We start from the raw sequence: 26,496 nt of genomic DNA, 5'->3' as shown, positions 1-26,496 counted from the left end.
CTTTCCTCACATTTTGTCAGGCACAGCTGGCAGCAGCATCAGAGGCTGCCACCTGCAGAGAAGAGGACAGGTTCATTGCCTTAAAAAGCAACAGCCTGAGGAGTCTAAGGTATTGACCATGTGGAGATTTTGGCACCCAGTACCTACTGAACTGTGCTTACGTGGAGTAGAGTGGGGAGAGCTGGCCACTTGGTTTGGGACTCTCATGTCCTCTGAGGTATCTAGTAAGTGAGGAGCAGGAAAATGGCACCTATTTCCAGTAAATGAAAAGCTGGTTACAGGGTCACTGGCCATGGGGAACTGGAGAGATTTGTTCTCTGTGCATTTAAGGTTGCTAATGGCATTGCACACAGCGGAGCATAAGGCTCTGTGTGCAAATGCCAAGTTTCCACCTGTTGTGTTTCTTTACTGTTCAAGTTCTTAATGTGACCGTTAGAGTAGTATAAGTGCCTATGCTGAGGTATACAATGGGTTCCTTTCACAAGGTTGCAATGGCTTCATCAGTTACTAACCTAGAATGCCTAAAACTTTCAGTTACCCTGACTAGTATCTTGTTGGCCTGGATTCATAATTTTCTACTTTAATGTAACATCAGTTTTGTGACTAGGTAGTTCACAATAAAATAAAAAAAGGCTAACCTAGTAATGTAACAGATACCCCTGGCAGAATTCATATGACTCGCACTTTTCTTTGCTCCCCTGCGCAGAAACACAGAAATAATCTGCTTGGGGACAAGTACTTCTTCCCCTGTAGACCAAGCAGCGTCTGTTCAAGCATGCTTGGAGCAGCCTCAGAGATAAGGGAGTGGAGGGGCTGAATATACTATGTGAGAGGCAGGCTACCGGCAGAAGTGTACCAGCGAGGAGTTAATGGAATTCATTGTCTAAGGCAGAAATGTAACAGCCAGCATATGTAGTAATAAAAAGCTTCAGAGGGTTAGCTGAGTTAGTCTGTAACTGGAAACACTTAAACAACAAATAGTCTAGTAGCACCTTAAAGACTAACAAAACATGTAGATGGTATCATGAGGTTTTGTGGGAAAACCCACTCTGAAGATGTGGGTTTTGCCCACGAAAGCTCATGATACCATCTACATGTTTTACAAGACTATTCTTTGTTTTAAGTTTAAGTAATAGTTAAGTGCTCCCATTTTCAGTCAGTCCTGCCAAGAGCATAAAACCTGTGAAAATGTTAAGGCCCTTGCTATGTAGGAGTAATATAAAGGAGTCTTATTATAAATGACAGGAAATCCTCAGGTGGGAAGACATGTGTGCTTTTTCAGTTAATAGGGTTAGATTACAGCTCAGGATTTATCTTACTTTTATCCGTTTAAAAAAAGTTTTTGAGGGAAATAACACATTTACCAAGCAGTCAATAAAATGACTGGACAATGTATACCAAGCAGTTCCCAAAGTAGTGCCTTGCAGTGCCTTGTGCTTTTGGGGGTCCCATGGTGGCCGCAGCAATTTCCTAGGGACAGAAGGGTTCCAAAGAATTATGGGGCTCAACACAGTGGCATCAGGTTTCACCTGTTCCCTACCTCTGCTCACCATTGAGGCAGTGGGAGCCAGAGCAACTTGGTAGCCTGCTCTGCCCCACTGCCCTCTCTTGGCCTGCTGTGCTCCACTTCTCAGCAGTGGTAGGAGGCAGAGTGCTCTGACCCCAGGGTGCTCTAGTTCCTGTCACCGCAGAGAAATGGGGTGCAGCAGGCCAATAGGGTGGTATGGCAGAACAGGCTGCCGGGCTGATCTGGCTCCCGCTGCCCATGTGGGGAGATGAACCCTGCTGCCGCCATGTCATGCTCCTGTAATCCCTTGGGCCATGTTACTTGGGAGGGGATAAAGGAGCAGGGCAGAGGTTGGGGAAGGGGTTGAATGAGAGTGGACTGGGGCCTGCCACCAGTTCTGTGTCTGGAGCACTGGACAGGGGGTTGCCTGAGACCGTGCACTCTCTTTGGGATGGCCCTGCCAGCAAGGGTCCAGGACAATGATTAGCAAAATTATAACTTCAATGTGTGAAAGTGTGAGCAATTTAAAATGACATTCTACTCCCTCACCCCCTGCTTAGCGTTCAGTAATGTAATTTTATTTAAAATTACAGAATTTTAACTGAATGCAGAGTACTAGTTGCCAGATGTTTATAACTTAACTTTCATATATTCAGGAAATGCTGAATAGTTATTGTGATTCTCCCCCCCCATTGTAGTTTAAATAATTACTAAAACAATTGTAACAGGTGTGATTATATTACATACTTCTTGACAAATAAAGAATGCTGAATTTTTTTGAATTTTTTGATTCGGAATCCCCCCAGGAGTAAACACGGTTAACTTTTTTTTGTAGTGAAATGTAAAGTCTTGGAGAATGAACACAAGATGGCAATTACAAAACTACGTGAACAGCTGCAGATGGAATATGAACAATGTCTAGAAAACTTGAAAATGAAAAGCAAGGAAAGAGAACAGGAGATGCAGAAGGAGGTTAAGATTTTTTTTTCTTTTGAGAATTTTGTGTGAAGTAGGGAAGCAACATAGTATTTAGGAGCCACAAATGTTGTTTAATAATGTACTCTTCTGTATTTAAAATCTAATTTATTTATTTATTTATTTATTTTTTGAAAAGGGAAACATTGCAAGTGTTTTGGTGGTGGTTTTTTATATCAAACCTAAGAACATGGATCACAAATCAATATTAGATTGACATTCATAATTTTTAGCTGGATTTGACTTTAACACATTACTAGCTCTATTGATATGGCCTTGACCGCAATTTAATCAAATTCTTACCTTAGTTCTTATTTCCTTTAATTTCAGTTACCGATTCCTTACATTTTTCTCAGTTTTGTTCTCTGCATTCATGACAAGCAGATGGCTCCCTCACTTACCTCAATTAGAGGGTTGCTTATAGAGGAGTTAGGTGTTTCATTGTCTCCACCAGCTTCTTCTGTGCAGGCTTGCTGATGGGGGTGGAAAGCAAGCCTGCACAGAAGAAGCTGGTGGCAGTGGCTGGAGCACTGTGGCAATGGCTGGAGCTCTGGGTCTTCTGTATTGCTGTTGGAGCACTGTTCAACACTTTCCGCACTGCTCTGATGGCTGCGTGGTAGTGAGGACTGGCTGACCTGAGCCCGCCCCTTCCCAGGGGCGTAGGGCTGCCTCCCTTGCCCCCTCTTGTCCCAGGGTCCACTGTGAGCCCAGAGTCAGGATGGTACTGTAGCACTTTGACCTGTTAGCAACTTGGCTGTTTTTAAGATTTCCAAATAGGCAGCTATTAAAACAAACCAACAGAAATTCTTAATTCATCTTCTGTAGATGGAGAAACTTCAGGACACATATGAAGAATTCAAAACTCGATCACAAGAAGAAGTCAAACAGCTTTGGTCTCAGCTTGATAGTACACGAGCAAGTCGACAGGAGCTAAGTGGTATGGTTGAAACACATGTTTTTTGCCTTGTCTTACAATGACACATACTGTCTGAAGCAATATTTAACCAAATATATAGGCATTTGTCACAAATGCATGCAGCAGGAGTTGTCATACCAATTTGGATAAATGGTCCATTTAGTTGAGTATCAGGCCAGTACTAGATGATTCAGAATCCAGTTTAGAACCCTCATGTATGCAATACCACGCCTATGGGGAAAGTTTCAGTCCTTTTCCTGGGCTTCATAACTTGTTCAAGTATGAAGGCCAAGATGTCCTACAGTTTTACTGTATCAAATTATGGTGTGATGATATCTGTTCCATAGTTGAAGTTACAGAAACTGCCATCACTGCTGCTCTCACTGCCATCTGTCTGTTGCATTAGTAACCAGAGAACCTGCAGTGTTTCGCACAGGTTTGGGCAATAATTTTCACAAGGGGGACACTTCATTCATTTTGGTATGTGGTCATGGGCCAGCTCCATCCCCAGAATGGGCTGATCGTGAGGCAGAAGGGGCGGGGTGGGGCTAGCCTCCCCTCAGAGTTGTCTAGGGCCAGAGGCATCCAATTACAAACACAGCAAAGGATTCACAGCTCCAGCCAGCTGCGGCCACATTGCTTGGTAGCAGCCCAACATTGCTGCGGCTATTTAAAGGGCTTATGGCTCCGGCTCCTGCTGAGGTAGCCTCATGAGTGTGAGCTGGGAGCCATTTACATAGGATCCTGCTGCTTGAGCCACCGTCTGGAAATTCGGTGGCACAGGCAGCAGGATATAAAGAGAAAGAGGCTAGATGCAGTCCATGGGCCAGATAAGTGTTAGGCGGGTTGCATCCGGCCCCTGAGTCACATCTTGCCCATCCCTGGTTTTGACAGTTGTCAAAACAGGTAGTAAAAACTGCCCAAACCTGGGGGTATGTCTGAGTGATGTAGTGGGGGCTGCATGCACTCTTGTAGCCGTGGTGTTCACTCGGTTGTTGCATTCACTGTTTCCTGTGTTGTGCTGTGTGTGATTACTATTATCTTGTGCTGCTCTGCAGTGACTCGGTGTTGGGGATGTGCAGTGCCCAGTGGGGGATGGGATCCCTGGGGGAGAGCTCCTGAGGGCAGACACCTAGGACCTGGCTCAGGCTGGTGGAAGATTCAGTCAGGTGACACTTGGTCCTGGAATCTGAACAAAGGAGGGGGCTTGGCAGCCTGGAGGACTGGGAGCAGTTGCTAGGTGTGTGAGCAGCTGGCTGGGGGGAAGGGAGCCCTCTTCCCCACGATGGCTTGTACTGAATGCTCTTGGTTCCTGTAACAACACATCTAGGCTACACTGTGTCCCCGTGAACCAGTAAACCTTCTGTTCTACCTGCTGGCTGAGAGTCTCATCTGACTGCAGATGGGGGTGCAGGGCCTGGTGACTGCCCCACGCCCCATGACAGTCTGCAGTACAGCGCTGCAGTGCACAGCAGTCATGTAGTGTAGCCAGAAAAGGGTTCCTGTCAATGTAGGTAATCCACTCCTTCGAGAGGTAGAACGTGGGTCAGTGGAAGATGGTTCTGTTGATGTAGCTGCGTCTGTAGTTGGGGAAGTTCCCGCTACGCTGCATGGTCATGCAACTGCCTGCTAAGTCCTGCACAGGGGCTTAGGGCCGTGTGGGGGTGAGATACTTCTTCCCAAGCCCTGGATCTATTGCAGTGGGGAGAGGTGCAGCTCCTTGTTGGGTCCATACTGGGGTCGCTGTGGCTGTGGGAGAGGTGCCCTGTTCCAGACCAAGCCTTGTCATGGGGCTGCCACAGTGGGGAGGAGTGCCCTTCCCAGCTGTCCTTGGCACACACCTGTCCCAGACTTCCTGCAGCCAGGGGAGAGGCACTGCTTTGCTGACCTGGCCACACTGGAGCATCTGCGTCCGTGTTGAGGTGCCTCTCACCTGGCCCTGAGCTGCTTCAGCGAGAGGGAACTGGAGGGAGTCCTCCCTCCCAGGGGAAGCCTGTATCCCAAGCCCCTCATTCACAGCCCCTCTCCAGAGTCTGCACTCCTTTCCCACCCCCATAGCCTTCACTGCCCCTTAAGCCACTGCTCCAGATCTGAATCTCTGCCCCCAGTGCACACAAGAACCTGCACTCCCTTTGCCCCAACCCTGAGCCCCTCCCACAATCTGAACCCCTCAGCCCCACCTCAGTACACACTGTCCATGTGCAGAATGAATTTGATTATGGTAGATAGAGAATCATAGGGTTGGAAGAGACCTCAGGAGGTCATCAAGCCCAGCCCCCTGCCCAAGGCAGGACGAATCCCAACTGTATATAACATCATTCATTCTGCACATGGACATAAAAAATAGGTTCCTGGTGTTTTTTGTACCTCTATCATGCATGGCACAATATTTTTTTCAATCCTGAATGATGATGATAGATCAGTCTTACTTTTTAGGAGCAGACAAAGCATAAGTCTGGTGTAAATGGGGATATGGCTATATTTTCTTTGTTCTCCCACTACTTAATTTTCACTCAGTTTATTGTGCAGTATGACCTATGCTGCCAGCCCTCCCAAGAAATGTTGAGATTGGCATTACATCTTTGAAGGCACAACTCCTCCTCATGCTGTCTGTTCTATGCTTTTCTTCCCAACCAAAATATTGTTCATCCTCATATGGCTTATGATTTAGTCCAAAGTGTGTATGTGGTTTATTTTGTTCTTGACTAAAACCAAGGTTTTAAAGATACTGTTTTTTTTCTCACATTATACCCAGAGTTAAAAGAACAGCTTCTGGCTCGCACATCCCATGTGGATGAAATAGAACGGTTAAAGCAAGATTTTGAACAGCAGCGGCAGCAAAGAAGAATTGAACATGAATCCGAATTGGAACAGCTGAGAATTTATTTTGAAGAAAAATTAGGGGCAGCTGAAGAAAACTACAGAGAAGAACTAACTCTGCTGCATCAGAGGCTGCAAGAATTAAAGGAATACTCATTGTTGGAGTCAGAGATAAGTCAAGATCAGCCTTTAGATATCAGGTGAGGACTGTTCTTGTCTTCATTCTCAAAACATGCTTAACTTTCCTTTCCTAGTAAAGACTGTAGGCTTTGTGCATATATTTGGATTGGTGGTGGGAGGTCAGAAAATCCAAGGTGTAAGTTAGTAATGGATGCAGAGGGTTTCTTGGATGCATACAGTTTTTTGTTGAGATGGTGATTCAGGAGTACTTGACTAGATGCTGGTCTGTAAATACTTGTATTCCAATATTTTAAAAATGAATAAATTTTTCTAATTCTGTATTTTATAAGGTGAAATGATCATGTTAATTTGCTAAACCCCTTTTCTCTCTCCAGCTCCTCGGTCACACTGTTAGAAGAGGCAAGTGAAAAGGAGAGAAGGGATATACTTGACCAACTAACTCAGCAACTGGAGCAGCACAAGGTAAAGCATCAATTTTAACAGAAATAGTGTGCATTTTAAAATCTGTACAAAAACATGACAGTTGCTTCACACCTCTTAGCATGTCTTTAATATCAGGTGCTATTAGCTCGTCTTGTGTGACTATTGTTTTGTTCTTTTTACCAAGTATGCTGTAAGGTATGGTCTTAAACAGAACTGTACAAGTTGACAAAAATAAGTGAGCAAAGGGTGATTTTGATGCATTATCCTGGCTTCTGTGTTCACATGCTGCTTTGGAAATGAATTAAAAGTTTCCAGAGAGCTTGGGAAGTCCTTTTCCCTGTGTGGCTCCTGACTCAGTGCTACAGTGGAGTCTTGGTCCAAGAATAGTGCTTTTAGGTGCTGTGGTAATACAAATGATAGTGTAAGCACTCGCTTTCATCTCTATTATTGTCAAGACACTTGATAAGCTCCCTACGTGCGGGCAGGCATTTCCTACTCTTCTACATCCTCTGGCATTTGCTGGAGCTCTACTTTGACCTTGTGGCAGCATGGCTCTACATGCATAGGTCGGACTTCTGGGGCTCCCTCTTGTCCTGGAGTAGAGGAGATACATGGGTGTTTAAAATAAGAATGTTCTGAGGAGACAGACTGGTAAATAAACTTGTATGTTTACAATGTGCTTGTGCGCTCCTACGGAGCTTCTCCGCCTCCGTTCAGTGGGCCAGTGTATTCTTCTCTCCATCAGAATTTCCTCATACCCCTGGGCTTGCTGTCCACACCTTGCCTGAGCAGGGTTCCTCCCAGCCTTCTTGATGAGGTGGAGGAAAAGGGGGAGCCTCATAGAGTATATCTACTCGAGTACTCTGCCTCATCAGTCTGTAGGAACGGATCCCACACTGTTTAAGAAAATGCTAATAGAGCTCACTAGCATCAAGAAGGAGAGATTCCAGAAGACTGGAAAGGGGCAAATACAATGCCAATCTATAAGAAAGCAAATAACAGAGAAAACTGCAGACCAATCAGCTTAACTTCTATGCAAGGAAAAATAAGCAAATAATTAAGGCATTAATCTGCAAACATCTGGAATATAAGGTGATAATATAGATTTGTCAAGAACAAATCTTATTCAAATGAAGGTGATAGCTTTCTTTGATAAGAAAATAAGTCTTGTGAGTAAAGGGGAAGCCGTGGATGTGGAATTTAGTAAGGTATTTAACAGTCTTGCATGATCTTATTATCATTAAACTAGGAAAATAGAACCTAAATGGGTTTTATAAGATGGGTTCATAACTAGTTGGATAACTGTTCTGATAGAGTAGTTATCAACAATTGAGTCATGCTGGAAGGGCATATAACAAGTGGGATTCCGCTCCGATCAGTTTTGGGACCGATTCAGTATCTTCATAAGTGATTTAGAAAATGGCACAGAGTAAGCTTGTATAGTTTGTGGATGATACCAAGCTGGAAGAGGTTGCAAGTACTTTGGAGGATAGGACTGTAATTTAAAATAATCTGGACAAACTGGAGACATCGTTTGGAGGAACAATCAGTTTCACACATACAGAATAAGGAGGAACTTTCTAGGAAGGAGTACTGCAGAAAGGGTTCTAGGGATCGTAGTGGATCACAAGGTAAATATGAGTTAATCATATGGCGCTGTTACAAAAAAAGCAAACATGATTTTGGGATGCATTAATAGGAGTATTGTGAGCAATACACGAGAAGTAATTCTTCAGTTTTACTCTGCATTGATTAGACCTCTACTGGAGTATTGTGTCCAGTTCTGGGTACTGCATTTCAGGAAAGATGTGGATAAATAGGTTAAGATCCAAAGAAGAGAAATAAAAATGATTAAAGGTCTAGAAAACATGACCTAGGAGGAAAGACTAAAGACTAAAAGAATTCGGGTTCTTTCGTTTGGAAAAAGAAAAAACTGAGAGGGGACATAACAGCATCCTAAAAGGGTGTTAAAAGGAGAGAGAGAGAAAAAAATATTCTCCTTAACCTCTGAGGATAGGACAAGAGGTAATGGGCTTAAATTTCGTTGAGGGAGGTGTAGGTTGGACATTAAGAAAAGCTCCCTGTCAGGGTGTCTGGGATCATTTGATGGTGTTGGTTCTGCCGGGAGAGCGGGGGACTGGACTCAATGACCTGTCAAGCTCCTTTCCAGTTCTAACAACAAATAGTCTAGTAGCATTATAAAGACTAACAAAACACGTAGATGGTATCATGAGCTTTCGTGGGCACAGTCCACTTCTTGAGATGAAAGCTCATGATACCATCTACGTGTTTTGTTAGTCTTTATAATGCTACCAGACTATTTGTTTACGTTTTTTTTTTTTTTTTTTGTTACAGACTAACTCGGCTATCCTTCTGAAACTTTTCCAGTTGTAGTCGGCTATGATTCTATGAATAGCAGTTGAGTTATTCCTTAAACCACAAAGTGAAAGACCAAGTCCGATGTGCATCTTGCCATATGTAGTAGCTGCGACACAAGATTGCTTGTGGTATTCACGGAGTCATGCAAGTCTGGGATGATGATAGGCAGTGGCCCCAGAACTTTCTGATGTAGAAAGCCGCTTTGCATGAGCTTTCACTCTTCAGCACAAGGACATGAGGGTGAGAGCTATCCTGCCCATGGACAAATGTGCAGATTCCACTGCGCAAGCTGGCTACTGCAGACCATTACTATTAGGTCATCAGTGGATCTGGGAATGGGGATGGTGGACTGATGGACTCATGTTGATGGAAGTGTAGAGGAGGCTATTAATCACATCATCCTCCAAAAAGATTCTGGGCGACATGTGACATTGTGGCTGATTTTGCACAAATGGGCTTCCCTAACTGAGGAGGCATGATAGATGGCATGCATATTCCAAGTATGGCACCAGACCATCTAGTCTCTAAAAGCATTAATCAGAAGGGGTATTTCTCCATGGTTCTCTAGGTGCTAGTGAATCGCTGTGAGCATTGCATGGACATGAATATAGGCTGATCCAGACAGGTGTATGACACGTGGATCTTTCCAAACATGGGTCTGTTAAGGAAACCAGAAGTGTGAGGACTTTCTTTTTGAACCAGAAGATCACTGTAGGAAAAGTCAAAATGCCTATTGTAATCCTTGGAGATTCCCCTTTCCTGGTAGCAGCAGGGATTGGTTCAACGACGTGCTGAACAGGTACAAAGAATGACTAGGGAAGCAAGGAATGGTCTTCTGCCGTACTTGGGCATCTGCTCTGGCCCTTACGTAGGTTGTCCGTGTGCAGCAATGGTTCTCCACCTTCACCCTACTGCTCCTCCCCTCCCCGAGGGCATCACGATGTGGGAATGTTATCCTTAATGGGGCAAAGAACAAAGCAGCTCTTACTGCGCAATCTGCACGGCAGCTTCTCTGTATCTCCGTGAGACTTTTGTGGTGATCTCTGAGGCAGATTATTGTCAAGTCAGAGAGACCATCAACAGTCTGTTATGCATCTTGAACCAGGCATGTGTTGCTATGAGCACCACACAGTCCCAAACATGCTTTCTGCAACCATCCTGCCTCCAATTGCTTTAGTAAGTCCCAAAATCAAAGCTACTTATCAGGGACCACCCTTGCTGTTGGCACTTCCCCAAGCTCTGACTGCTGTGATTCTCTAGCCTCTCGGGGGTAGACAAAAGCTCCTGATGGCATGTACTTGTCAATACCAAATCTTGCTTTGGCTTTGGGTACCCCTACCTCTCAGCACCCTCATTCATGGTGTCCTCTTTCTGTTTTGGCCTACTGTCAGCTGGCACAGCCCCAGAAGTGTCCATGGGGACCTTTGCTGTGGAGGTTGGGTGGCCACTAATTATCACGCCCAGCTCTTTGTAGAACTAGCAGGCCATGGGCGCAGCATCACAGCGGCAGATTTCCTTCCCTTTCTGCATTTCCTTCATTTTGACCCAGCACTGCAGTGCATTCCCATCATTTCTCCCTTTGGTCTTGCATCTTGATCTTGGCTCATAGATATCATAAGGGAAGATAATGGAGCAGGTAATTAAGGAAATCATATGCAAACACTTGGAAGGTAATAAAGTGATAGGGAATATCCAGCATGGGTTTGTGAAGAACAAGTCATGCCAAACTAATCTGATAGCTTTCTTTGATAGGATAACGAGCCTTGTGGATAAGGGAGAAGCGGTGGATGTCATATACCTAGACTTTAGTAAGGCATTTGATACGGTCTCGCATGATATTCTTATTGATAAACTAGGCAAATATAACTTAGATAGGGCCACGATAAGGTGGGTGCATAATTGGTTGGATAACCGTAGTCAGAGAGTTGTTGTTAACGGTTCTAAATCCAGCTGGAAAGGGATAACAAGTGGAGTTCCTCAAGGGTCTGTTTTGGGACCCGTACTGTTCAATATCTTCATCAATGATGTAGATATTGGGATAGAGAGTACGCTCATTAAGTTTGCAGATGACACCAAACTGGGTGGGGTTGCAACTTCTTTGGAGGATAGGGACATAATTCAAAATGACCTTAGCAAGTTAGAGAAATGGTCAGAGGGAAACAGGATGAGGTTTAATAAAGAGAGATGCAAAGTGCTCCACTTAGGAAGGAACAATCAGTTCCATACATACAAGATGGGAAGCGACTGTCTAGGAAGGAGCATGGCGGAAAGGGATCTAGGGGTCATAGTGTGATGCTGTTGCAAAAAAAGCAAATATGATTCTAGGTTGTATCAACAGGTGTGTTGTAAGCAAAACTCGTGAAGTCATTCTGCCGCTCTACTCTGCACTAGTTAGGCCTCAGCTGGAGTACTGTGTCCAGTTCTGGGCGCCACATTTCAAGAAAGATGCGGAGAAATTGGAAAGGGTACAGAGCAGAGCGACAAGAATGATTAAAGGTTTAGAGAACATGACCTATGAAGCCAGGCTTCATGAACTGGGCTTGTTTAGTTTGGGAAAAAAGAAGATTAAGGGGGGACATGATAGCGGTTTTCAAATATCTAAAAGGGTGTCACAAGGAGGAAGGAGAAAATTTGTTCCTCTTGGTTTCTGAGGACGGGACAAGGAGTAATGGGCTTAAAGTGCAGCAGGGGAGGTTTAGATTGGACATTAGGAAAAAATTCCTAACTGTCAGGGTGGTCAAATATTGGAATAAATTGCCAAGGGAGGTGGTGGAATCTCCCTCTCTGGAGATATTTAAGAACAGGTTAGATAGACATCTGTCAGGGATGGTGTAGGTGGAGCTTGGTCCTGCCTTGAGGGCGGGGGGCTGGACTCGATGACCTCTTGAGGTCCCTTCCAGTCCTATTATTCTATGATTCTATAATTCCTATGGCAGCAGCGCAATAGTGGCTGGACAGTCGCCTTTCCACTAAGGGTGTGTCTAGACTACATGCCTCCTTCGACGGAGGCATGTAGATTAGCCAGATCGGAAGAGGGAAATGAAGCCGCGATTAAAATAATCGCGGCTTCATTTAAATTTAAATGGCTGCCCCGATCTGCCGATCAGCTGTTTGTCGGCAGATCGGGGGAGTCTGGACGCGATGCGCCGACAAAGAAGCCTTTCTTCATCGGCACAGGTAAGCCTCGTGAAACCAGGTTTACCTGTGCCGATGAAGAAAGGCTTCTTTGTCGGCGCATCGCGTCCAGACTCCCCCGATCTGCCGACAAACAGCTGATCGGCAGATCGGGGCAGCCATTTAAATTTAAATGAAGCCGCGATTATTTTAATCGCGGCTTCATTTCCCTCTTCCGATCTGGCTAATCTACATGCCTCCGTCGAAGGAGGCATGTAGTCTAGACACACCCTAAGTGTGTGAGGGTTCAGCACCTTGGCATTGCTTATAATAGGGGATTGCCTGATATGTGGAGCAGGCATATTCACCTTGAAAGATGCGCTGAGAACACTGCATGTGTTGCTTAGAAAACAGGAAGGGGACTTGCAAATTCCCAAGAAATGTAAAGGATCGGTCTGAGTATTGTAGAGTTTAAACTATTGACCAGAGTGAAGAGAATCTGCATCGTGGGACAGATACTTAAGGCCAGTCAGTGCTATAATACAGTAGGGCATCCACACTGGCACTGCAGCTCTGTAGCCACTGCACAGAAAGCTCTACATTTCATTTGAGGTCGTGGAGCAACTGCAGAGTTTGTGCACGCTAAGTAGATACTTTGGGAGCTAATTTACTGTGTTGTAACCTGCCACAGTGTAGACACAGCTAGATGTGGTGGCAACAAACCAGACCCTGGTTCAGTCTCCTATCTGGTGGGAAGGGGGGTTTTCCCTTACGCTTTTAGGACCCAGAAGGGCCATCCATGTCATTGGGCAGGATTTCCTCCACCAGTTGCCTCTTCCTATGTGGTTTTGCTCCTAGTGCTTGCCGGTATTTGCACTGCCCAGTTGTGCAGTAGCTTGCCTTCCTCACACAGCTCCCATCACGCACCTGTGTAGTTGATGAGGAGACTTTTAACTGGTTCTGGAAGACCCTTGATTGGCCCCGGGGGTCCTAATTAACCTGGAGTAACCCCTGTTCAGTTACCAAGGGAAAAGGGATCTACTTATCCTGGGGCTAGTGTTACCTGTCTTCCACCATTCAACTGTAGTGGGTCTGGCCTCACCCCATCACAGCACTTACTGTCAAATTAATTCTTTAGTCTGTTTGTCTGAAAGATAAAGGTACCTGTTCTGAAAGTATGTTTTCTGCAGGAAGAACTTACTTGTTTGCGACTGCAATTGGAGGAGAAACACAGGTGTGAGATAGACTCCTTAAGATCTTCCCTTGCACTGCAATATAAGGAGGACCTGATGAAGATGAAGATGGATCTGTCAGACAGATATATCTCAGAAATTGAGGAATTAAAAAAGAAACATTGTCTAGATCTTGAACAACTCCGTGCCAAGATTTCAGAAGAGCACATCAAAGGTAAGATGTACTGCAGGTTCACGTGTAAAATGGAAATCTTGGATTGTCAAAACATTTTTTTTTATCTTTAGGCTTAAAAGGATTATTTGCAGGACTAGGAAAACTCCAATTTAGTTTGAAATTACATAAAAAGAAATGTAGCACTTTAAACTTCTTAATAATGGTACTGAGAATTGGACTTTTCATGGTTCGTTTGAACTTCTAACTTCATTTGCATAAATATTCCTGCTGAAGAGTCCTTAGTGTTAGTTTGTAAAATATAATGATCTACAGCTAAGGAACAGTTATCACAGCAGTGTCTCATATATGTTACCTTGCCATATTTGATGCTTAGAAAGGGCCCTATCAAGCTGTCACATTTCTTTCTTAGAGTTTCTCTACTCAAGTGTTACAAGAAACCTGTAGACACTAGCAGAAAGAAATTGGGGGGAGGAAAAAATCTTGTTCCATGTCTCCTCACTTTCTTCGATTTTTATGGCTTTAACAGCACTTAGTTCAGGGATGGTGTACACACGCAGACCCCAATTAGCCCATTCATGTTTTTATTTACTTCTCACCCCGGTGGGTACAAGAGTCCAACCCGCGCCAAGTCTCGTCATATCAGTCCTCTCTATTGCCTTCCACTCAGTGGGTCAGCCTGACCCGAATGTGCCCAGGGCTTCTCGCACCGCCTCCAACACCGGGGAGAGGGGGGTCCGGGCCCGCCCTCACTCACGGACCCCAGCCCAGGGCCCTAAAGATGCGGACTTGTTTTGGTCCAGTCCGGCTGGTGGGTCTTCCTGCCGTAATGCACCAGCTCCCGGACAATAATGCCCTGCCCTAGGCTGCTTCCTCTCCCCTCACCTGGTCCACCAACCAGTCAGTGCCGGGATGTCTCTCTCGCCCCTGTCCCTTCCACCTCTCGCCCGTGATGCCTTGGGGGTCCTTCTGGAAGTGTGACCCGGTTGTGCCTCCACCCCTCCGTTGGTCCACTCCCCACTCTTGCCGTGAGTGCCGGCTCCCTTTGAATCCTGGCGCCCTGGCGTTGGGTGGCGCCCGGGCGCGCCCCTTCCTCCCCCCGGCCCAAAGCTGTCTTACGGCACAAGAGCACACCACGCATGCTCCGTCCATGCTCTGCCTCTCCCCTCCACCCTGCTTGGCTGGGGCTTTTAAAGTGTGGAGCATCCGTGTCCTGCCATGCCCCGTACATAGCCGGTGCCGGGGGACTTTGTGACGTAGTGTGGGTACCTTGCTGGTTGCTAGGCTTGGGCTGTGGCTGACCCCCACTGGCTGCTGTCTGTACCATGGCCCAGCGGAGTAGCTGATGGGACAGGAAGGTAACCTGTTCTACCAGTTACCCCCCCACGGAGAGCAACAAAGGAAGGTGGAATGCCGCCCCTGGCTGGGGGGCAGGGCTGGAAGGGATGGCTTTTAGTTTCGGTTTTGGAAGCAGGGGAGAAGGAGCTAGGTGCAAAGCAATTTCAAAAGGTTTTTATATAAATTATACAAATGCTGTGAAGGTGTGGAGAGTAGATGATGGTAGCCCTTACATATTTTTCCCCTCTAAGATTGTATATGTGAGAGCAAAGCTTTTTGGACTTGGCATCCAAACCCTGAAAGATAGTCATTTCTAAATGTGAGTAGAGTTGATTGAATACCATTAGTCAGATGTTATTTAATTTGCTATATGTAAAATTATTTATAAAAGGTATATTTCTGATATTTAGGCATTTCTGATGTGATATACTACGCAAACTGTTTAAATATAAAAAAATCATTAACGTGCTAATCTTTGGCAAAGCTGCTTTTCTGCTGTTTTGGGGAGGGCTTATGTTCATTATGGTTATATTTTTTGTTTTGTTCACTAAGGAATGCTTGAGCTGAGAGAATATTTTATCTTCAGAATCTACCATCTCATTATCCATTAAGCTCTGAAAAAATTACGATGAGTTTCTTCTACCTTTACATTCAAGATGTTTTTAGGCTTTATAGGTAGCAATAACGTATAGTACATTAAAAGGTTATTATTAAAGTTCATATATTCCAGCACTAGAGGGACCATTTAAGAAATGTAATTGGAAACATTTTATTTACTGCTTGGTAGTCTTGAAATTGGGAGAGCCATTGATGTTTACTATTTTTCTGTCATGAATGACCTTCAGTTTTTTAACTTTTATGAATCAAGACCCATGGGGGAAAAAATGCAAAATCTTTTTTTCAATGTCAATCTAGAAATTACAAAATTGCGTCTACAAAGTGCTCAAGATGCAGCACGCCAGGTTGAAGCAGAAGTTGCTGAAAGAGTATGTGTGCTGGAGAACGAGCACAAAGCTAAACTCTCCGTCCTTCAGTGTGAGAGACAGCACGTTGCAGAACTGCAACTAGAAATACAACACTTAGAGAGAGAGATTACTAAGCTAAAAGACATGGGCGTCCAGCATGAAAGCCATCTGGAAGAGGAGCTGGAAAAGGTAGTATTTATTAGTTGCTTTGTGTTTAATATGACAGAACTATGCCAAATAGCATGTCTGCCAGGTACGAAGCAAAATCAATGGGAATAGTGGGTGGAATGGCACTTAACATTTGAACACTCTTGTTTGTAGTGGATCTTGTGGTAATTACGTGGCTAAAGCTTTGTAATGTTCTGATGAGTTGGGTCTACAAGTGGTTGATGGATATTAAGGATGTAAAACACCATTTAATCAGGTTACCAGTTAAATGTTAAGTTTAACTGGCTAACTGATGAAACAAAGGTAGGTGGCAGGTGTGTGTTCCAGCTGACTGGGTTGGAGTGGCTTCCCTGTGCAACGCAGCTGGCCTGGAATGGGCCTCCGTGCTGCGGGCAGAAGCTGCTCTAGCCTGACTGCTTACAACCTCATGCTGGCTGCTGACTTTCAGCTCTTGTGTACTAGGAGCTGGCATCCCCGTGGGGCTGCTCCAGGGTAACTGTTAACCATTAGCTGTTCACATCCCTAATGCATATGTAAAGGGCTGTGTCCAGACTCAGGGGTTTTTTTCGGGAAAAGTAGCCTTTTTCCGAAAAAACTTCACCTGCGTCTAGACTGCAGCTGCGTTCTTTCGAAATTAAATCGAAAGAACGCGGCTTTTCTTTCGACGGCGGTAAACCTCATTTCACGAGGAAGAACGCCTTCTTTCGAAAGTGCTTCTTTCGAAAGAAGGCGTTCTTGAATGTAAATAGGGCTTCTTCGAAAGAGAGCATCCAGACTCACAGGGTGCTTTCTTTCGAAAAAGCGGCTTGCTCTTTCGAAAGTTCCGCGTGCAGTCTAGACGCTCTCTTTCGAAAGAGGCTTGCAGTCTAGACATAGCCAAGGAGAAGAACGGGTGAATGAAGATGAATGGTTTTATAATAATGTATTCATCTCTATTCTTCAAGTTTGCCCGTGCATCACACATTTGAAATTACATCAATACCATTTCTGATTTTTCTTGCACTCTGAAAACTTATCTGCAGAAAGATTTGAATCTGATGTGTTTGCTATGCTTATTTCCTTTGTGAATTGATATAATAGAAAGTAGAGGGAATGAGAGGAGAGGGAGGATCTTAGACATAAATTGAAAGACTTACATTCAGGCTTCATGGCATTTTAATATGAAAATGTGGGATTTTTTTGGTTGGAACTGAGTCATTTAAATCTTCCTTTACTACTTGTTTCTTGGTTTTCTTAATAATGCTTTGACTTAAATAAGGCATCAACAAATTAACATCTTTATCTTGTTTTTTGCTTCAAAAGTTGACGTGATCACAAGACTTCAATTATTTAGATGGTTCTTAGAAAATGGTAAAATGTTAATATTTTTTCTTAATTCTTTTTGTGATATAGCCCACATTTTCATGTAACATGTCTTTTCTCCTCTTACCGTTTACCAGTCAGTCATGCAAATCACTTCCTTCTATTTACAGTTCTATAACATCCCTGTATCAACTATAGCAGTTGCTTATGTAGAAAAGTAAAATGTTCAATGCATTTTACCTGTCTTTTTATATAATTCTGCAGCTGAAAACATGGTAAACTCAGGATCTTAGGACCCATTGACTCTGAAGGCTGTATTGGTCTACAGTTGAGGAGCTGAAAGAGCTTACATAGATAATAACTCTTCTATTCTGAACATTTCCAGTAGTTACGATTTAATCTTTTTATTTAATGTCCATAGATAAAACGCGGACTTGTTGACGATCACAAGAAAGAATTAAAAAGAGCTAGAGAAGAGGTACAGCGAATGGCAGAAATGCACAAAGAGAAAGAGGAGGAATGGAAGTGTGAAAGAGAAGCCTTGAGTATTAAAGCTGAAGAGAAGTTATCTCTGTTACGTATAGAACTTGAAAACAAGGCAGAGTATGAGAAACAAACTTTGCAAAAGGAGTTTGAACTTCGTGAAGCTGAAATGAATCAGCTTAAGGATCAGCAGGCTGCCAGAATTGTAGAATTGGAAAAGTCCCTTAAGGAGCAGCAGAACAGTTTGCGGCAGCTAGAGGATAGCTTAGCGAGTATTCAAGCTACACAGAAAACTCAGGCGCAGTATGACAGTGAACTACAAGCTGCTAAGGCACGCATGGAAAAAGACTTGGGAAAAGCCACACTTGAACTTCAAGAAGAATGTGCAATTAAACTTACGGAAGCACAGAACAAGTATGTTGTTTTAAAATCTCTTAAGAAATGGCAATTCACAATTTTGTCAATTGATGGTACCTAAAATTATCTAAATATAACTTGCATTATTTTAGAAAGGAGTGGTAGTTTTATCCATGAAGTTTCACTGCTCTGTTTTACTTCATATAATGCACACTAGGATTAGCTGTTACTTAAAAAATAATCACTCCAGTATTATATATAGAAATAAATGGGAACATCATTTTTATATGCCTAACCTTCCAGTAAGGGAAATCTCTAGTCCCGGTTCCCTCAGTTGCTTTCTGCTCAGTTCACACTGAACTGAATTTCCGAATGTGTTGACAAAGCAGGCTTCCTCACGTTTCCCTGTTCATATGACTTTGTCGTGAGTTGGAGTTAATAATCACTGTACATGTACATTAAATGCTTGGATACTATGGATGCTGCCACCTATATTAAGAACTTTGTAATATGGGCACTTGTATGTAATAATTAGAGAGGAGCATTTCACTTTACATAGGCCATTGTGTAGGTCTAAGATAATTTCTTTGTCTTGCTATGGATAAAATGGTTAAAAATGTGGTAATCAAATTAACAGTTTTTGCCTAGTTTTTTTTTCTTTGGCTCTTATCAATTCTTGTTTAACAACATTTTTAATGTTCTTGGAAATTAGATTTATGGAGGAACACAAAATTATGACCCAGAAATTCACCACAGAACAAGAGTATCTACTTCAAGAGTTGAAAGGGAAGCATGCTGATGAGCTAGAACTCCAAAGTCGTCAACTGCAGGAGAAGCATAAGCAACAGATTTTATCTCTCACAGCTGAGTTACAGACCAAGCACCAAGCTGAAATGGAAACACTTAAGTCTGCCTTACAAAGCAAACAGCAGGCTCAGTTTGAAGCTCATATAGGTGACCTGCAGGCAAAGCATCAAGCACACGTTGATGGAATGGAAGCCAAACACTTGTCAAATCTGGATTCTTTGGAGTGTTCGTACCTCTCTGAAATTCAGATTATACGAGATGAGCACAAACAAGCTGTTGAGGATCTACAGAGGCATTTCACAGAACAGCTGCACGAGAAGGATAAGGCAAATCAAACAGTTTTGACTCATGAAATAGAAAGGCTCAAATTAAAACATGCTGAAGAGCTGCAGCTTTCACAAGACGATCTGAAAATTGAGCTAGCTACTGTTCATATTGAAAAGCTTAAAGCCATGGCTGCTGAGCTGGAAGAAGCTCATAAGGTGGGTTTAGGGGGAAATATATAGCAGTAAGATGACCCTCTCTGCTTTTAAATTTAGATTGTTTTAAAATGAAAGGCTGTTGGTTTTGAAACTGGTTTTCCATGCTTTTGTTCTCTTTGTGGAATGCTCTGTTGAGTCGTCAGCTCCTGCATAGGTCCATTTTAATAGTTTTCTTAATTGTGCTAAAAACGAAGACAAAAGGAGAAAAATTATAAGCATATTTAAATGTGATCAGTATGGAAGATTAGGTTCTGAGTTTAATAGCAATACAAACATTTTCTTCTTTACTTCCACTACATGCAAAAATGTTTCAAATCTACAAGGCTTGGAAATGAGAGAATAGTTCATATTTTCTTCAACAGCTTTATATCTTCCGTGGAGGTTTCATTTTGGGAACAAAATGATGATAGAAATCATTTACTTTATATACTTATTTTGACATAATTTGAAAACATAATTTGCATAAAACCTTCCAGAATGGACAGGTTCCTACAGTTTTTTAAGAGTCAAAATTTGTATGTTTTGAAAAGGATTTCTTTAGTGCACCATGGTTGAAGAGCTGGTAAATCTTAAAACGATCTAGTAGTAAAGCTGGTTCTCGATTGTTACTGACATTCTTCCTTAGTGGTACATGATACAAAAATATTCTAAACAGCAAGCTCAGGATCTAGAATCATAGAATACTAGAATTGGAATGGATGTCAAGAGGTCAACAAGTCTAGTCCCCTGCCCACATGGCAGGACTGAGCACCATCTAGATCATCCCTGACTGATTAATGTCTAACCTACTCTTAAATATCTCCAATGATGGAGATTTCACAACCTCCCTAAGCAATTTATTCCAGTGTTAAACCGCCCTGACAGTTAGGAATTTTTTCCTAATGTCCAACCTAAACCTCCCTTGCTGCAATTTAAGCCCATTGCTGCTTATCCTATTCTAAGAGGTTAAGAAGAATGTTTGTTTTCTCTCTCCTGCCTCCTTATAGCTATCATGTCCCCTCATGCTATTGTTGCATAAATTGCTAGTTTCGTCCCCTTGGAGGCTAGTCTGATTTACCCCAAGAAGAGTCACACTTTCAGGCTGGGTCCAACTCAAGTTTATTGGTTGCAACCAAGGTACGGCTAAGGAACTCAATGTTCAAAGCAGAGCCGACCCCCAACATCTCATATGCAGGGGTTCTTATAGGGTTAACATCCTTCCTGGTTTAGGTGCCTTAACATGATAGGTTACTTCATTTTTGACGTTTAGCATTCCTATAGGTCAGGTTAATTTTCCCAATGAGGTTAAATACAATGCCTACTTGCTGACTTTGCAGTTACAGCTGTGTTACATTCATTCACTTTTGCTGAACAATGGGCGAGCCATACTTCCCTTTTTCCTTTCCTGCTTGAGCCGGTCACAAGTTTAAAGGATGTGGAATCTATCCATATCTCTACTTAACAGAAGACTGGTTTCACTTCCCCTCGTCTCCTTAATATAAGTTATTACTTGTGACAGGCCTTGACCTTTGTCATGTCTTACTCCTATACAAATAGCAAATATATCTAAGCATTAGCAATGTATGTATATTGTACGTGCCCCTCATAGGGGAGTCAATGGCTCCGGGGGATTTGACTTCCCTTTTACACATCACTATCATGTCCCCTCTCAGTCTTCTCTTTTCTAAACAAAACAATCTAGTTGATTCAGTCTTCTCTAACAGGTAGCGTTTTCTAGATCTTTAATAATTTTTGTGGCACTTCTTTGGACCTTCTCCAATTTCTCTACATCTTTCCTGAAGTGTGTTGCTCGGAACTGGACACAGTACTCCAGTTGAGGCCTAATCAATGCATAGTAGAGTGGAAGAATTGCTTCTCGTGTTTTGCTTACAAGACTCCTGTAAATGCATCTCTTTTTCATCATTTCTTCCTTTTGGTCATATTGGGTAAATCGGTTGTGGGGAATCATAAAAGGTGGCAGTCTTAGGGCACTAATTCTTTTGCTTCAGTCCTCGTGTATGACAATACTGTATATTGATCTAGCTCAATTATACATTTTAATGAACTTGTAGTACAACTCAACACTCAAAAAACCTTCCACTTTGTAGCTAACTTCATCCTTCATGTTAATTAGTGCTTAGCAATTTGTTAAAGGTGAAAATGCTCTTTAATAGATTCTGAACATTCAGTAATCTCATAGCAAATCTAAGATCCTGCTAAATCACGTTTTGCATAATTTTAAAAACTTGAGCAGAAATTAGGAAGTCTGTAGAAATATTTAAGGTTCCAGTACATTGAAATAACATCTTTTGAGTGTGTTTGAATGCTTCAGCCTCTTAGTTATGTATCAAGGGTCCCAGAAGTAGGGCACATGGTTGTTGCTGGGATATTAAGTCCCAGTAGATGCTATTGAATATTTTCCTATTGTTGAATATAGATAGAGGCATCACTTTGTATTGATTTATCTAAGTCTAAATTTGTAAGCCTACTTGAAGATAAGCAAAAAAGTTGTTAGTCCCTGATTCAAGAAAACTTCCCTTTTCCGCTGATATCTCATGTTTAAGTGCTTCAGATTTTAATTTAATTTGTAGTTGGGGATTGTGTCTAGAGTTGTATATAGGAAGGAATAAGACCTATAGAAATGTAATTGCTTATTAATTAATCTGTAAAAATAATACGTTCAGAGGTGAGTGGAGTGCATGCTTAGTCAGGGTCTAGAAGATGGCAGTGGTAAATATTTACTTACGTGGCTTGGAAATTCAGTTTGCAGCGGGTAACTTCGTAATGAATATTTAATGGTTACTACAGTATACGGTTAATGAATTTCTGTATAATGAGAATGTTTGACATTTTTAAATGATCAATTTTTATAGGAGGATTTGAACATAGCTCTTCAAAATCAAAGATGTATGTTGGAAGAAGAAAATCATAAAGCTCTGATGGTATTGCGTGAAGAAGTATTACATATGGAGGAACATCATAAAAAAGCACTTAACGACCTGCAAGATCTCCATATGGCAGAATTTCAGAAACAGAAAGAAGAATATTCTAGGCAGCTGCAGGAAGAGCTAGAGAAGCTAAAAGCTCAGCATGAACATGAACAGAAGGTAAGGGCTGCTCAAATAGCTTATCTTCTAAAATAGAACAAATTCAATGTTGTTACCTAAAGTAAAAATCACCATTTACAGAGCTGGATACTACTTGATTTGATTCACTGATCTGGTATAAGCAAAGAAACAAAAGAACCTTGAGAAATTTAAAACTACCTAAACTCGCTTTAAAATAGTGACAGATTTTGTTTTAGCTTAGCTTATCATGCCAATGCTTGCTCTGTGTGTCAGGGAAAAAGCCTCTTTTGAAAGAGAGCATCTGGACTGCAACCGCTTCTTTCGAAAAGGTGAGCCACTTTTTCAAAAGAGAACACCCAGGCAGTCTGGATGCTTTCTTTGGAAAAAACCCTGTTTGCATTCAAGAATGCCTTTTTTTGAAAAAGCACTTTTGAAAAAAGACCTTTTTCCTTGTAAAATGAGGTTTACCATGGTTGAAAAAACCACAGCTGTGATGACACAGTCGGGGTTCCGCCAGCAAGAACAGATTCCGCCAGCAGTAGAATAGTGAGGTTTTTGCTCCTCCAGGATACAGCACAGCATAGACATGGTGTGTTTACAGGATTCGGGGCCAGGGTGTTTCAGACCCCTTGTGTTATGGGTCCATCACCCTTTGCCTTCAGCCCCAGCAACCTCAGTCTGTCTCTCTCATGGTTCTAGCCCTCCCTTCCCCCAGCACACACTTCCTTTGTCCCCTCTCTTCCCTTCACAAATAGAACCGGTTTGGCCACTGTTCTGAGGACCCTCTTGCTGGGCCGTGCTCTCAGACAACCACCAGTGGGGGTCCTCCACAGCCCACCGCCCAAGCATAGCTACCAGCAAGGAACTGACACTAGACCACATCTCTCCTTCCCTCCGAGAGCAAACAGAGCGGGGTCACTCTGTCTGTGGCCTGGGGAAGTTCAGGCTCCCCACTACGGACAGCGTGTCAGCGATGATGTTGGCGTTCCCCTTGACGTGGATCGCTTCCATGTCATAGTCCTGCAGCAGCAGGCTCCACCTCAGCAGCTTGGCGTTGGTCCCCTTCATCTGGTGCAGCCAGGTCATGGGGCAGTGGTCGGTGTACACAGTGAAATGCCGGCCAAACAGGTACGGCTGCAGCTTTCGAAGGGCCCACCCCATCGCCAGCATTCCTTCTCTATGGCCGCGTAGCTCCGCTCCCGGGGCAGCAGCTTCCTGCTCAGGTACATGATGGGGGAGTCGCTCCCTCGTCTCGTCCACCTGCATCAGCACTGCCACCAGCCTGGTGTCCGAGGCATCGGTAAACACGATAAAAGGCTTGTCAAAGTCTGGGTTTACCAACACTGTGGCCTTGACCAGGGCCTCCTTCAGTGCACAGAGGGCCCCCTGGCACTGCTCCGTCCAGACCACCCTGTCTGGCCTGCCCTTCAGGCACAGCTCCGTGATTGGGGCAGCAATGGAGCCGAAGGTGGGCACAAACCTCCGGTAGTACCCTGCCATCGTAATGAAAGACTGGACCTGCTTCTTGGTCTGGAGAATTGGCCAGTCTTGGATGGCTTCCACCGTGGTCGGTTCTGGCTTCAAGCAGCCGCTCCCCACCTTATGGCTCAGGTAGGACACCTCGGCCATTCTGACCTTGCACTTACCAGCCTTTACAGTCAGGCCAGCCTCCCACATAGCAGCTCGAATGGAGAGAACCCCGTGGACTCCTGCGGCACCTCCTTGTATGCAAACAGCAGATGGGATAGGTACTTGTCCCAGTCCTGTGGGTGTTGGTGCATAAAGGTCCTTAGCATCTACTTCAGAGTCCCATTGAACCTCTCCACCAACCCATTGGTCTGGGGGTGATATGCTGAGGCCCAGATGTGCTGGACCTCACACTTCTCCCACAAGCACTGGAGCAGGGCTGACATGAGGTTGGATCCCTGGTCCGTGAGGACATCCTGGGGAAACCCCACCCTGCTGAAAATGGCCAGCAGTGAGTCTGCCACCGTGTCTGCTTCGATAGAGGGCAGAGCCACAGCCTTAAGGTAGCGGGTGGCAAAATCCACCACCACCAGGATGTATTTCTTCCCTGTCTGGGTTGCTCTGCTGAAGGGACCCACAATATCCATCGCCACCTTCTGGAAAGGCTCCTCTATGATGGGTAGGGGCTTCAAAGCAGCTTTTCCTCTATCCTGGGCTTTCCCCATCCTCTGGCAGGAGTCACAGGACTGGCAGTACCACTGCATGGCTGCAAATATCCCCGGCCAGTAGAAGTTTTAGAGTGGCTTCAGCCGGGTGCGCTGGATCCCCTGGTGTCCTGAGAAGGGGATGTCATGGGCCAGGTGCAGCAGCTTGCACTGATACTGTTGGGGAACCACCAGCTGCCTCTGGAACCCCCATAATCCCACCTTCCCTGAGGGGAGCCATTCCTGGTACAGGAATCCCTGCTCCCACAGGAACCTCTCCTGGCCACCTCCCCCCAGGGGCTGAGCTGTGCCCATGTCTGCCCAGTCCCTCAGGGTCTGCAAGGAGGGATCCATCTGCACCTCAGCCTGGACTTGAGCTGCTGTTCCTCCCCACTGCCTGGGATGGGACTCTGTGTCCCCTGTCGGGAGCCTGACCCTGGGTCAGGGTCGCCAGTCCCTTGCTGGCTCTGGCTACGGGTGGTGACCAGGGCCCCGTGGGGTCCATCTGGCCACTCCTTTAGGTCACCCCCCATCAGCACCTCCTTGGGCAAGTGCCGGTGCACCCCCACTTCCTTGGGTCCCTCCTTGACCCCCCATTTCAGATGCACCTGGGCTACAGGCACCTTAAACGGTGTCCCATCTATGTCCCTCAGGGTCAGCTGAGTGTTTGGCACCATGTGGTCTGGCACCACTATATCTGGCTGGGCTAGCGTCACCTCCACCCCCGTGTCCCAGAAACACATCATCTTGCCATCCACCTCCAGGGGCAAGAGGAACTCACACCGTAGGGGCCGCCCTGCCTCCACCTGGTACACGGAGAGACCTGCCTTCGGAGCATCAGGTCTCTGTGGGCCCTTGGCCTGAACCGTATTCCCCCTACTCTGAGCTGAGGTTTGCCTGCTGGCCCCTGCCTCCGGGATGGCTTGCCCTTTCCCCAGCCTCAGCCAGTTACCACTGGATAGTCTCAGGTCGTGGTACCTGTCTTGGTGCCTGATGCACTGAGCCCTCTTGTGGCCTCTTCCCGCAGTGATGGCAGGTTAGGTCCTGAAGACCTCTTTGTGCTGGCTCTGCCTGGGCCCTGGCTGGTTCTCTGGGGCGCAGACGGCTGGTCCTTGTCTCTTGGGCTCGCCTTGAAGGTAACTCCGTCGCTCAGCCGAGAACCGGTCTCTGCGCGACTCCCTCTCTCTCCGCGATTTCCGTTCACAACCAGACCGACTCTCTGTGAACTCATCCGCCAGCCTCCTGGCTTCCTGGGGGCGGTTCTCTGGCATCCGGTCCTTGAGTCACAGCCTCAGGCTGGGCGGGCACGCTTCATAGAACTGTTCTAGCATCATCAGCTTAAGCAGGTCCTCTGCAGTCTAGGCTCTGACCCCGAACACCCACTTGCAGCAGTACTGCACCAGGTGGGAGGCCATATCTACATAGGTCTCCTGTGGCCCCTTCTGCACCCCCCGGAACTTCTTCCTGGATGTTTCCGGGGTCAGCCTGAACTTGTGCAGCAGGGCCTCTGACCCATTCGTAATCACCTGGCTGCAGATCCTCCAGCTGGTTGAGCACCTCTGTGGCCTCCTGATTGAACAAGGGGGTGAGCTCTTGCAGCCGGTCAGCTGAGGGGATCTGGTGCAGTTCACAGGCCCACTCAAAGGCGCTGAGGAGCCTGTCCATGTCCCGCACATTTTTACATTGGGCCAACATGAGCTTCTCCAGTCAGGCTACCCCAGGCCCTTTGGGGTCCT

The 26,496-nt window shown here is 44.8% G+C and overlaps 1 protein-coding gene across 13 annotated transcripts in view; it reads left to right on the top strand.

Moving 5' to 3' along the window:
* PCNT (pericentrin) overlaps nucleotides 1-26,496 on the top strand; it is a 179,211-nt gene that overhangs the window by 37,457 nt on the left and 115,258 nt on the right. For all 13 annotated transcript variants that reach the window (XM_075934141.1, XM_075934137.1, XM_075934138.1 and 10 more), the window contains 9 exons: nucleotides 2,343-2,479; nucleotides 3,308-3,419; nucleotides 6,154-6,418; nucleotides 6,734-6,821; nucleotides 13,466-13,682; nucleotides 15,894-16,132; nucleotides 17,835-18,310; nucleotides 18,966-19,542; nucleotides 22,395-22,628. In XM_075934141.1, the coding sequence (XP_075790256.1) occupies nucleotides 2,343-2,479; nucleotides 3,308-3,419; nucleotides 6,154-6,418; nucleotides 6,734-6,821; nucleotides 13,466-13,682; nucleotides 15,894-16,132; nucleotides 17,835-18,310; nucleotides 18,966-19,542; nucleotides 22,395-22,628 (2,345 nt within the window). The remainder of the gene's footprint in view (nucleotides 1-2,342; nucleotides 2,480-3,307; nucleotides 3,420-6,153; nucleotides 6,419-6,733; nucleotides 6,822-13,465; nucleotides 13,683-15,893; nucleotides 16,133-17,834; nucleotides 18,311-18,965; nucleotides 19,543-22,394; nucleotides 22,629-26,496) is intronic.

This window comes from Pelodiscus sinensis, chromosome 7, assembly GCF_049634645.1.
Source record: "Pelodiscus sinensis isolate JC-2024 chromosome 7, ASM4963464v1, whole genome shotgun sequence".
NCBI classification, from domain to species: Eukaryota; Metazoa; Chordata; order Testudines; family Trionychidae; genus Pelodiscus; species Pelodiscus sinensis.
Note: the sequence above shows the minus strand (reverse complement) of the source record. Positions and strands in the feature narration are given on the sequence as shown.